This window comes from Centrocercus urophasianus, unplaced genomic scaffold (genome assembly GCF_019232065.1).
Source record: "Centrocercus urophasianus isolate 14NV4802_14NV808 unplaced genomic scaffold, USGS_Curo_1.0 seq_10, whole genome shotgun sequence".
Taxonomy (NCBI): Eukaryota; Metazoa; Chordata; class Aves; order Galliformes; family Phasianidae; genus Centrocercus; species Centrocercus urophasianus.
This window is the reverse complement of record NW_024884142.1, coordinates 77,977,678-77,990,975: the sequence shown is the minus strand read 5'-3', so window position 1 is coordinate 77,990,975 and position 13,298 is coordinate 77,977,678. Positions and strand designations below refer to the sequence as shown.

At 35.6% G+C, this 13,298-nt stretch overlaps 1 protein-coding gene across 3 annotated transcripts in view; it reads right to left on the bottom strand.

The window, feature by feature from the left end:
- The window catches only part of SRBD1 (S1 RNA binding domain 1), a 122,874-nt gene that overhangs the window by 19,519 nt on the left and 90,057 nt on the right, over positions 1-13,298 (bottom strand). For all 3 annotated transcript variants that reach the window (XM_042824618.1, XM_042824637.1, XM_042824627.1), the window contains one exon: positions 421-527. In XM_042824618.1, the coding sequence (XP_042680552.1) occupies positions 421-527 (107 nt within the window). The remainder of the gene's footprint in view (positions 1-420; positions 528-13,298) is intronic.

Below are 13,298 nucleotides of genomic sequence, written 5' to 3'. Positions count from 1 at the left end.
TGCAGAAAATTTCCCCTTAAATTCTTCCCTTTCTCCTTTGCCCACTAGATTTTTATATTCTTCTTTGCTTAATACATACAAAAATACCTTTGAATGGACAGAAGGTACAGTTGAAAAATCCTTTCTTACTGCAGAAATACGCACTGGTTATATTCAAGTTTTTCTAAATTGCAGTGTTGGTTCAAATTTTTTTAACCTGTTCTCCTCCAAGGTATAGTTTTATTTGGAGAATCACACATACCCTTAAAAACTGAATTCCAAGGACAGTGAAATACTGTGTTACTGTGTCATTTTCTTGTAATTGGAAATTTAACACAAGACCCATTTGCTTCAGCTGAGTTGAAGTCAGATGGCAGACTAAACAGAGACTCTGTGATCCGGAGCCATGTAATTACTGGAATAGGAAAATGTTTGACTCACCTTAATAGTATTTCTGAGCAGATGTTAATATCAACTCCTACAAAGCTGACACACTCTTCAACCACACTGTCCAGAGTTGCTTTGAGCAAGGTCTGTGATACATCATGCTGAGAAACAAAAGTGGAGATATCAGGTTACTGAAATATTGAAGCATACTATTGTTTAAAGTTCTTACTTATGTAACGTTAATGCAATCCTTGCTGGAACTTATCAATAACTTACGTGATGGTACCTGTTAAAATCAAACAGTAGAATGCTTTTTTTTTAAAAATGTCTTTAATGTTTTTTCTTGCCACACTTCTGTCATAATAAAAATCCCTAGAATAAGTCTCTCCTCATATCAGCTTTTCTTTCTTGTTTAATAACTATTTATCCAAATTACATAAAAAGCAAAAATACATTAAACATATAATGCTTTCTTTAAAGGAGTAATCTTTCTGCTCATTCATTGTCTTTAATCTGACATTTATGTATAACCTCACTTTGAGTTATTAAAAATAATACTTTTCAAAATAAGGTATTTGGAGAAAAGATCATAAATGCTGCTCTTTTTCACCCACATATGCATTTGTGAAATTGTCCTATATATTACCATCATACTACAGTACAGGCACTAGAATAACAAACTAAGTGTGGATAATACATTAGGTACATATCAACCCCGCAGCAATGATGTGTTTCAGATTTTAAACAGATTTCTAGGGAGATTGGCAGTCCCTTGACAGAAGCACCACTAAAGGAAATTCTTCAATTTTTTCCATTACTGTTAATAACGCTTCCTCTTTTGCTCCACCCCTTCAAAAAAAAAAAAAAAAAAAAAGAAAAAGAAAAAAAAAAGAAAATCTATCACACTTGTCAAAGATAAAAGATAAAAGTTCTGAAGCTCTAAGATTTCTTTCCCTTCCCAGCACAGGCATACTTCAATCTGTAACTTCTAGCTCCCCACACATATCCATCAGTGCTTAGAAGTCTAACCTGGAGGGAGAAGCCTCTCTGAATGCAGGAGCTAATTCAATCACTATGTTGGCTTAGCTTCAGGGCTCTTATACGTCACTCATGTAAATCTGAGTTGATCTGTTGTGGTTTTGTGATGCATTCATTTAGGACACCAGACTGGAATTGAGCCAAGGCACCAAACACTTCATCCACTACTTTGTTTAAACTTCTAAAAGCTATTCAGATCTTTTAAAGTTTTCGTAATTAAATTTAACATGCCAACAGTATCAACTTCCATTTACTAATATTGGTAGTTCATTAATGAGTGATTAGTTAATACCTATACAGAGCCTAAAACTTATGTCAGTGTATCTCTTAGACCTTCATTCCAAGAAAATGCGAATGTGTTTTATTATGATACCACTTACTATGACATTTTATTGCAACATACATAAAATGTCCTGAAACAAACACAAGAAAACCAACAAAAAAAACCCCATCGTCTTATATTTCTATACTTATGTCTTTCTGAAGATGCAGCTTCTCTTAGTAATTACGTTCTATATATTCCTTCCTTTTGTCATCAGTTGGGTATGTACTAGAGGATTCCAGCTCACACACACACACACCGATGTATTTACGTAAACAAAACAGTAATACCAGACTAACAGATGGGCATGAGAATAAAATACCAAAATTGTTTAGGAACACCTGAATTTTCTGTTCTTTGACAAGTACAGCTGCAAAATACAGAATTTGATTTTCCATGAAGAAGCACAAAGTTAAATTTAGTAATGTAAATATATTTAACATTTTTCTTTATGATGGAGGAAGGCAAAAAGCGTTAAAAATGCACAGTACTCAAAACATCCTTCTGCTTTTGAGAAAGGACACTGACTCAATCGAACGCACTTGGAAGCTGATTCACAAATTCACAATTCTTGATCACTCTTTTAATATATATATATATATTAATATATTATATATATTATATATAAAAATATATATATAATTTGTTTGTTTAAAAATTAATTAGAATAAAAAACAGCAAGTCTGTGATAATGATTGGGTAGAATGCTGTTTCCATAGCTTTCAGTCTCACTCCTTAAAATGATGATTATTCTTCAGTAGCAGACATATACAGCCATTCAAATCAAAATTGAGACATTCATCATCATCTCCACAATACTTAGTAGACTGGAGTACAGCAAAGAAGGTAAGGAAATATATAGATTTGGCCAAATCTTTCTAAGCAGTTCTTTGTATGAGACTTGATTCAGCAAGAGCATTATTTCCATTTCTGCTAACAGTGAACTCAGAAACAAATCGATCAACTATACTACAAATAAAGTGGGAAATGGTATATTATAACCCAAAATAAAGCATTTGGAAATACTTATGTTAATGAAAGAAAGATCAGTGCTCGTGATTCCTCAGGTTCGTAAGTGAAAGTGGCATTTATCTGAAAATTTAAGATTGTGGATACAGTACTTTGTGTAAAATTCAAGTAACAGAATGCAAACAATTTGGCAAAAATAAAAAATAAGAAAAAATGTAACCGTTATTTCTTTGGCCAAGAACTCCTGCTCCTAACAAGGAATTCTCAGGTCTCTCAAAGATTATTTGCATCTTTTAACTTTATTGGCGCTTGACAGTCACATTAAAAACAGACAAATATCGAAGGAGCAAATAAACACAACAAAGCAGGGCATGCACAAACTCTTTAGTACCAATATCTGACAGAAATACCACTTGGAATGCATATCCCTGCACCTACGTCAAGGCACGAATGAGGAAAAAGCTGAAAGGTGTGACAGATAAAGATAAACATAAGACAGTGCAGCTGTCTTAGTAAACATGTCTCAAAGCTACCAATACCTCTCAGATGTAAAATACATTCGAGCTAGAGAATGAAATCAAGTTGCAAATGACAGAAAACTCTCCAGACAACAAATTTGCCTTTCAAGACCTTCACAGCTTCCTTTTGCTGTGATGGAGAAGTTTCTACATCCCTCTTTACGTTGATATGAAGCAAAGGGTAGCGTTACAAGCACAGTTTCTGAAAGTAGTTAAAAGCATTACTTTATGATCCTAATATCTTTGTAAAGACTTTCTACTGCTAACAGATTATACTTTAGAAAGGTTTAAACATCTTTCTGTCTTCCAGAAAATTTATTTGCCTTCTCCAGTATCAGAGGTTTGATATTATATACTTCTGTATACTATTTATATGCACTAGGGTGATATCATATTATTCAGACACTACTAGAAGCCATGCTACTCACTTGCTTCAAATAAAAACTGTGACCCTCTCAACGAAAGAAAGTAATCTGTGCTTAGAAATATCAGACACTGTAACAGTATTTTAGTATTTGTTTTCTAAGGAATTACCCAGCAATGATTGCTGTCTTGCTCACTCTGAAGAGCTATGTGCACTCACTGGAAATAATTAATGCTACTAAAAACCTTGAGATGGTGCTACAACACCAATTGAGAGCCATTTTTCAAAAACCTGTTGTAGAGATCTCCAGCAATATAGTCCCTATAAAAGTATGTGTGTCATTAGCACCAGAAATTTATGAAAGGATACTGTTCACGTGTAGTCTGGAGGTGTGCTGCATGTGTATGAGAATGGATGGTGGACAAATACCCTGACCAAACTCTCAGAGTACCATAGCTAGATTAGAACAACCCTAACCTGCAGCATTTTGTGACAGTAGCATCAAACAAACAATGTACATAACCAGTACACTCAGTAACCTTTTCCAACGCTGTTATAAAAATCATACTTTCAGGAAATAAATTAGGATTGTGTTTTGTGTGAAAGAAATAGTTTAAAATTCTACTGCAAAACACAGTGACTTTTAAATACATATATTTTATATTTATTAAATTAGTAGAAATCAACAAGACCAGCCCACACTTCATTATTAATTTACAATACCCAGGAGTCGAGCCAGCCACCTTCCAGCCCAGTTGGAAAGGAATCAGCCACTCCCCAGTGCCCACAGGCTCAGCACAGACATGACCTAATGCTGCTGCCCACGAAGTAGCAGGGAGGGGAAGAGCTCACGACCCTGTGTAACAGGCATCAGGTTATGGATTCAGGCCAGGAGGAACAGTAACACGGCCAACATTTCTGATCAAATTATACCTCACTTGTCCTTTGAATCCAAGTCAGCCTTCAATGAGCAAAGAAGTAAATGCTTTTTTTTCCCCCCTTAAGTTCTGAAACACTTCTAGCAGCTCATAAAACATTATTTTGTTGGTACCTACCATTAACTTCTGTACCCACAAATTTTAATATTGGCATGTGAGACTAGCCAACATTGCCCTTAAAAACATATATACTTTCTGTAAAAAGAAGTATAATCTTGCAGCCTGAATGACATTTACTGAATGAGAAATTAGGTGAGACAACACATGCTAAGCAAAGTTCAGAACTATATCACGTTATAGAGAGTCAATCCATAGAAATGTGTTTTGCTTAAAATTTTTAGAAGGGAAAAACATTCCCTGCTAGTGCTGTGGCTAATATACAATCAGTTGCACTTCAAATGCTTGTGAAAGCTGGAAGCAAAACGTATTCAAGACAAGCTCTTAAGTACAGCAGGACTAACGCAATGAAAATAGTCTAATGATGAGTAGTTTTCATGAGCAGAATTAGAAGAAAATTAAAAGTGTACCTTTTTCACCTTTGTCAGGCAGAAATACTGGAAAATTCAGACTAGGGTTTTAATTTCTAGCATCCTCTGGAAAATCCCTTTCAGTTAAGATTCTTAAGAAAACAAGCTTACTCCTCTGATGTTTGATAAAAGGCCCTAACTTAAAGAATTTCTTTTGAAGACTGTGGCTTCTCCAAATGTTATATTGTTATAAGATATATTGTTATCTTAGGTACTTAACTCTGATTCATTTCTTGTTTTCAAAAATCTGAATTCTGTTTATTTTAATGGCACATTACTATTACTGAAATACCCCAAGAGAAATAGATTTCTGTTTTCAAAGAAAATGATAAAACAAAAACAATGTCTGTTAAGATTCAACACTGAAAAAGAAAACAAAAATGCACACTTGATCGCGTCAGTGCTTCAAGTCACTTGCATGCTGCTGAAATTCATCTTCTATTTGCTATTTACTATTTACTTCTTCTTGCACCCTACCAGATGCAGTAAAAGTGATATTCCAGAAGTCTAGGAAGAAAATGTACATTCCCATTTCTGTACAAAACATCCTAGGGTTGAAGCTCCTATGGAGATTATCTGCAATACTAGATGAAGACAAAGCAGGGAACATCAGGAGCTTCACAGGTGATTTCAGACTTCTGAAATGCAAGTGTCATTCAGGGATTGTTCTGGAAAATGGCAAAGTATAAAAGAGGAAAACAGAAAAAAGTAAAAATAAAAATAAAATTTACACTCAGCTTCTATTCCTTTTTCAGAGGGAGAAGGAACTGTGTCTTTCCAGAGGAATGCGGGAATTCTGTTTAGTCTGAAGCCAGTGACCATCCCTCTGCACCCAAAAGGGTGAAGAACAGCAGCAATAGATATAAAATTCCAACCGGTCTCATTCAGGGCAAAGTGAGACCCCAGAAGATGTTAAGAGCTTGACAAAAGTGTGTACAAACAGAAGGCCTCCGCAGAAGCCATACTGCAATTCCTCCTACTTGACTCTCATAAGAAATGTGATACTTACAACACTATCAACTACAGCAAAAAAAAAAAAAAACCAAACAAATCCATTTAAGGGTATACACAGTTGATGCACATTTTACTGCATTCTGCAGTTCTAATATAAAGAACTTCTCATGCTCACTGGCTTTCCCAGTGTTAATGTACACACACTTAGCAACTGCTCTGTGTGGTGATTAACATGGTATTCATATCAGCAATGGAAAGAATTTATTTTTAAAAATTACACATCCATTCTCTCACTAGAAAAAAAAAAAGTATGTATGCCGAACAATGACTTTCAGAGGTTTTCTAATCTCATACCAACAGGATTAGTTATGACATGATTAAGTAAAAAGAAATATTTTTATCTTATGTGAAAACACTCATGAGACCCTTTCATCCCTCTCACCTCAACCCCTTTTCTTTTTTAAACAGATCTGTTCAAATTAAATATCCTTAAAGAACAGCTTCAAATCCTGTTCTTCACTTCTCTCTCAATTCTCTTTATCTCCTCCTTTGCTTTCATTGAACACTCCTCTCTTCAATTCCAAACTCTTCCACTGCATAGCTCAAGGCAAAAATACACTAGGAATGAAACAAAAGGCAAGGCACTGTTCTGTAGAAAGCACAGGCAAACTTAAATAAAGCAAGCTTATTTTCTCTCCTTGCTAAAAAGCAGGCACTTGATTTTGATTGACATACGGCATCACAAAAGAGTCAACCAGAGTAGTGTTTATTGAATGACCCATGAAAGACAAAGCTGACAGAAAAATCAGGAAATGTGAAAAAAACAGAAGTTTGTTCAGCACCAGTGTTTATGGATTCAACAGGCACAGTACATAAGCACCCATTGTGTCATTCACATCTTTGATAACTGAAACCAATTTCGGCACCACTTATTACATATGACAGCAAAGTTATATTTAAAGCAAAAGTACAAAACCCCCTCCATGATATAGGAAACTTGTGCCGGCTCTGCACTAAGATTAACAAACTTTGCATTAAAATGTGTATTCAGTTCTTTTCCTATTACGCATATAACACAAGAAAAACGTTTGCATATTGAAAAGTTGACAGGACTGAATAATAAACCAACTGCACTAACTTTTCAGCAACAAAAATTACGCTGTGACAACTTTTTACAAGTGAACGAGAATATCAATGTTTTTCCCATTCTCAAAATGAAGCAGCACTTCAGACCCACCACTGCTGTTGATAGCACGTGATAATTACCAATGAAGTACTTAGCATAATATAAAAAACTGAGATCAAACTAGATGAATGGTATTAACAACAGCAAACAAAAGCATTTATTATACTGTACGTTGAGATAACACAATTGACTCCTTTTGTAATGCTCTTTTTTTTTTTTTTTCTTTTTTGAACAGAAGTTTTCAGCAGGTATGAGGAAAAAGCACAATCAAAGAGCAGTAGATTTCCAGTATTTCTGTCAGATAGATACTGCTTTGTAGCCTTGTACCATAACCCCTTTTTCTTTTTTTAATTCAAGGTCTGGAAATTCCTTCAAAAGGCTTTTTGCAAACATAAAAATACAGTTTTTAAATATAACTATCAAAGTAGAAAATAATATAAAATTCTGTAGAGTAACAAATTAATCAAACACAAGTATTCTCTAGTGGAAGATTTGAAGATAAACATCATTGCTGCATTATTGTTATTGACTTAAAGTTCACAAAGTTTAAGCCTCTAATGTCTGAATATGAATATATTCATTGTGAACATATTTAAATATATTTAATTTGACAACAGAGATAAAAATCACATCTTAAAAACTCATCTTTTCCCCTTCAAAAAAAATCTTTCTTCATTTTTTAATTAATTAATTTAATTTATGTTCAATAATTAATTTTACACATGGTTAAAAGTAATCATGAAATATTAAAATAAAAAAGGTATTAGAAAATGTAAGGTTTATGGCTTTGAAACTCTTAAAAACTATAATTTTAAAAGCATATGTATTAGCTTCAATTATTAAAGGAATTATTCAAAGAGGCAACTGTTGTGCATTCCAGGACTGCCTCAGGTTTGTTTTTGCTCAAGTGTAAAAGGAAGGGAGAATAGAGATCTCTATTTGAACAAACTTTTAGAACTGCAAGCTGAGAGACCGGAATATCATCAAGATCGAAAAGAACCAAAACTACTTTTGATTTAGTATCACACGTGTCCACCTCCCAGTATTCCAAAAGCACACCACTACTTCATGATGAGGAGAGCAACACAGAATCAAACCTGTTCCACTGAAGTCATCAACTGATGTGGTTATTAACGGCACAACTTCAATATCAGTTTTATCTGTGATTTGCAGGATTGACAGTTAAGGGATGAGATATCAGATGGCTCCAAGCAAATCAGAAAAGTACCTTCAGTGTGTGCCTTATTACTGCTCAAGAACCCAGAATTTTCAAATATGAAAAAAACTTAATGATTGTATATTCCTTTCTGTACCAAAAGACAGTCGTTATTCTGAACAAGAATCAACAGAAGCATGAAGCTTCTGACTTTCCATCACATGAGGTAGAAATTGCTCTGATCAGAAATTAGACAACTGAGACTCCTTCAGTCAGCTGTGACCAAACTTCAACTTCTAGACTACACAAAGCTTGGCAAAAAAGCTCAAGTGAAAGTCCTGCAGGGAGGTCTGCAGCATGTGCCTGGCTAGGCTGGCAAAAGAAGTGAATTTAACACACTTATGATGGGAGGAGGTAGAGAACTTAGCCTGGCAAGTCCTTGTCACCAGCCATGGCCCAAGTTCTATCATCCATCACAAAAGAAGGACGCATTCTCAACAACTAAAGTCGTTTCGTAAAACATTAGAAGTAATCTATTCTCCCAAACATTCAGGGAGACAAAAGAGATAGCCGGTACTATGGAGATAGCAAGTAGTAACTTTTGGTATTGGCGTACCAGTTCTTTGGTCAAAGATTGCTTTGACCTAGAGTAACAGTTCTGATTTTGCTAGAATATCTTGAAAACACAACAGCAATAACATCCCTTGCAGACATATGCAAAAACAATGCAGAATCTTTCACCTTCACACTAAGATATAGGTACATAAGAATAGTCCCAGTTTTACAGATGAAAAACTAAAGACATAAAAACTTAGTAATTTCCCTTAAGCCATACAGAAAGTCAATGAAATGTAGTCAATGAGAATTCAATTCTTCATTTCCTGTCTGCAACCTAAGCATAATTACCCAGTAACATACATACTATACTCCCCAAATTTTATTATGTTCATGCACTCAGCATTATGTTCTCTAATTGTGTGGTTCAGGGGCAGCTTACAAATGTTTTTTGCATCTTTGCTTTGAGTTGTGGTATACATACATTGATGGGAAACTTTTTTTTTTTTAAATAAAGAATTCTCAGTTTTAGGACCTAAAAGTCATTTCCCATTGAGCACTTGTCTTAGTTATTACAGCTGGAGAGAAAAATGCTGCAACTGAATCCATTATATTTTGGTCCTGGGGAAGGGTCTATATGCCCACCCTAGAGGTCAAAATTAGGCTGCTCCGTTTTATAAATTGTTTCCAGACAGGTATCAAGACTTAGATGAAATTAGGCTATATCATTAGACTAAAGATTTAAGATCTCAGTGAGAACTGCTATTTAATAGCAATTTAATTAAATACTAAGAATGTGAATTTACAACCCTAAAAGCTGATCCCAAGCCCTGATGATGCCAACTATCTGCTAAAATCCTCAACGAAATCAGCTTACATGCATAACCAAACAGGATGAATACCTCCAAAATTGTCCAAGGTAATTTTATTCTTAAGATACTGATTTTGTAAAACAGGTAGAAAAGTTAAAAATGGCCCATGCTGGGCTATTTAGAGAGGATTTAAAAGGAGGAGATTTTTATTATTGCATGTATGCTTCAGAAAGAGAACAGGGAAACCAGCATCCAAATGGTTCCCAGACTGATTACTGTTTCTTATGCTCAGCTGTTCACTTAAAATAAATTCCTTTTCATTAAGTGGAAAAAAAACTTGATAGCTGAATACATACATTCCTCTGTTTTTATTTCAAAGTGGTAGGAAGAGGCCGAAAAATTATTTACACAATTTTGTCTTGCACTTTCCATCCTGTCCAAATTAGAAAGGCAACTAGTTGTTACGGGATCACGACTTCTATGACTTCATTCAAAGTCTCAAAGATAGCCTTTCACATTTCTAATATACATTGTATAACAGTTCACCAAAAAATAAGTTGAATTACCACGGTTTCCATTTCCTCTGAGGCATATTTATTAGAAAAATGTGCGCCCTTGTTGAGTAACTTGTTAATAAACTTAAAAACAACAACAAAAAAAGCAAAAGATGTCACAATAAGCAAACATCTAGTCAGTAGTCTGTGGTACTTGTGGCTCTGTACCTTTCCCCTCTGCAGGAGAGATGTGAAAAAGGCTAGTTTCCTCTAATGCCTGAGCTGAGAGTTGTATTTTCTCTGGCACAATAAAATAACTGTAGTTTGCCATTAAACCATACAGATCATGAGTTGCACACAGGTTTTCTCCAAAGGCAAACCAACTGAGATATATTTTATTCACCACTTCGCTAAATCAGCAGACGATGAGCTTTCAAGATAGCAAATGCACACAGTATTTTAGATGTGAAAAACTGAACTCATATTTTGTAAATGAAGGGGAAAAAAAAGGCATAACAACACATCCTCTCCCCTCAAAAAATAAAACATTTCTAAAAATCAGGATGCAGACTTTCAAAAAAACCAGAAACCTTAGCTCTTAGCTAACTTCTTCCCAAAACCCTCAAAATTAAACTCCACAACGCATTAAAATATGCCTTTACCTGGGGCACTGGCTTTTCGGAAAAGATTATGAACGAAGGACACTGGCTGAGTAAATAGAGCTGGGAAATTATATAGTACCTAGTAACAACAGATCAGATATCAGGATGCGATAAAAAAGAAAGACAGTATAATGATGTGTGCTCAGAGGGAAGGAATGCTAAGAAAAGAAAGCACAGACATCCTATTTTGCATGTACCTCAGGAAAATTCTGGGGCTGTTATCCTTCTTATTCACATCCAGCAGAATATCTGTGTTCCTTAACAGTTCTATTCAGAGGTACTTCTAACAGCACACTAAAAGTAGGTCGCACTGAACGTAATGCCTCCTATTAATGACCATGGAAACTACAACAGATACAAAAAGTACAATAACACTGTTTGATAGAGCACACTTCCAGCTACATAACACTAGTTTTCAACACAGTCACTACCATCAGCTGTGCATTTTCACCCACAGTGAACAAGAGCCTGCATGCCACACTTGTAAAAATCTGCATCAGCAAAGGTAATCTACTGTTGCTGTCACCACTGCTGAAACACACCACCCACTGCTTCACTGTGCTCACATCCACTGTCCAGTCTCCATAAACATTCAGCAAGCATCAGTGAATGTCAACAGGTGCCATTTTTTCCTCAAGAAGAAACCAGCTCTGCACCTTTGCTTCGTACGCAGTTCCACATCAGATGCCATTCTGTCAGGCTGCCTCTCTGCTGCCATCTGTCACACAGCAACAAAACGTAATGGAATATCGGTGGGAAGGTTCGACCTCTACAACCAACATGCAGCTCTGATGTTGTGGGCCAACATAATCAAATTATTTCATTATTTTCAGAGCAACCCTTGTAGACAAAAGGAGTACAGGTAATCAAGAAAAATCTATGGCTAAAATATTTAGATCTCCATAATATTACTTCATCAAAGCATATACAAATAACATTGATGCAACATGTTTTTACTACCACTGTAGGGAGTTGCACTAGCAGAGACGAAAGGATGGGAACCTGGCCATCTTACACTTTCTGAGAAGACAGGACTAATGTGCCCTTTGAAAAGCTAAGAGAACAGCTTTTCCTGGAAAAATGCATTTATTATTAATATATAGATGCAGTCAACATGCTATGCTGTAAAGACTATCTACAGCACAGTGATCAGAAAATCACTGCAGTGCATTAGAAAAACAGAGAGGCGCAGAAGAGGCAAATCAGAACTGAGGAGGATTCTACAGGGACATAAGTTCAAAATAACTTTTTTCCATTACGTATAAGTGGTAAACAAGATACAGTTCTCTGAACACGCAGAGGAAAGAAACACCAAAAGCTGCATACAAAGACAGATATTTGACAACCCAGTCAAAAGGTATGCCAGCAAGTTCTGCTCTGCTACAGAGCAGCCAGGCCAAAGCTGGGTTTGCCTTCAGTTTGAAGTCTCCAGTTGTTGTACTCTACCACTGGGGACAGCAAATATTTGAAATAGGAAACTATGAAAAATATTACTAAAAAGACTCATTGTAGCCAGACATATACACTAAGATAACACTTAAAACTGAATTGATGGTCCTTCACATCATGTTCGTTCTCTTCATCAATGGAAAGTGGATTTTTTTTTTCTCATCTATGGAAAGCACTCAATAGCAATATCTGAAAATCCTGTTGGTTATTACGTAGCAACCTTAGGTAGTTTAAAACATATGTGAAAACTGAAGAAAAATACTTGAGCAACTGTATCAAGAATGATATTTTTATTATTCTTTATCAATAATTTCTTAACGTTCTGTCAATTCTCTAGATCCCCTTTCACTAGATACTGCCAAAGAGACAACAGAACAATGTATTGTTTAATAGGGATAACTAATGCTTGAAAGGTTGCCACGTAACACCTACGTAGCAAAAGCTTCTGGCAACATGCATTCAGCTTACTGCTGAACATGAAGCTTATTAATTTAATACACACGTCTGTAAAAAGTTACAAAGGTTCTGGACACCCAAGTGCTGGACTGAGTAAAGAAGGCATTATGGCTTCTTCAAAGCAAATTTCAAAAATCTTCCAGTAAAAGAACAAAAGCACACCAGAGTAAAAGTAAATATGTTGACCTGATCATGTTGATCAAGTACTTCAGCTTCTTTAGAATGGACATCTTGAGCAAAAAACTTGCAGGGCAGTTAGATGATGAAGGACCTAGCAGTAACCCACCAGGCTCACACCTGCCCAAAGCCAGCACTCTGCAGATATAATCCAATGAGTACTAAAAAGAAAGGGTAACAGCAATTGGATTGCATTGCCAGGAACTGGTAAACTGAAGAGTACTCAAACAATTCTGTCAAAAAGATCTCTCACATCACCAGTTTACAGCGGCTGGAAGGAGAATGGTAATGAAGGCTAAACCTGAGAAGCATTGCCTGGTAGGAACACTCACTCTGACCTCCTATATTACAAAAA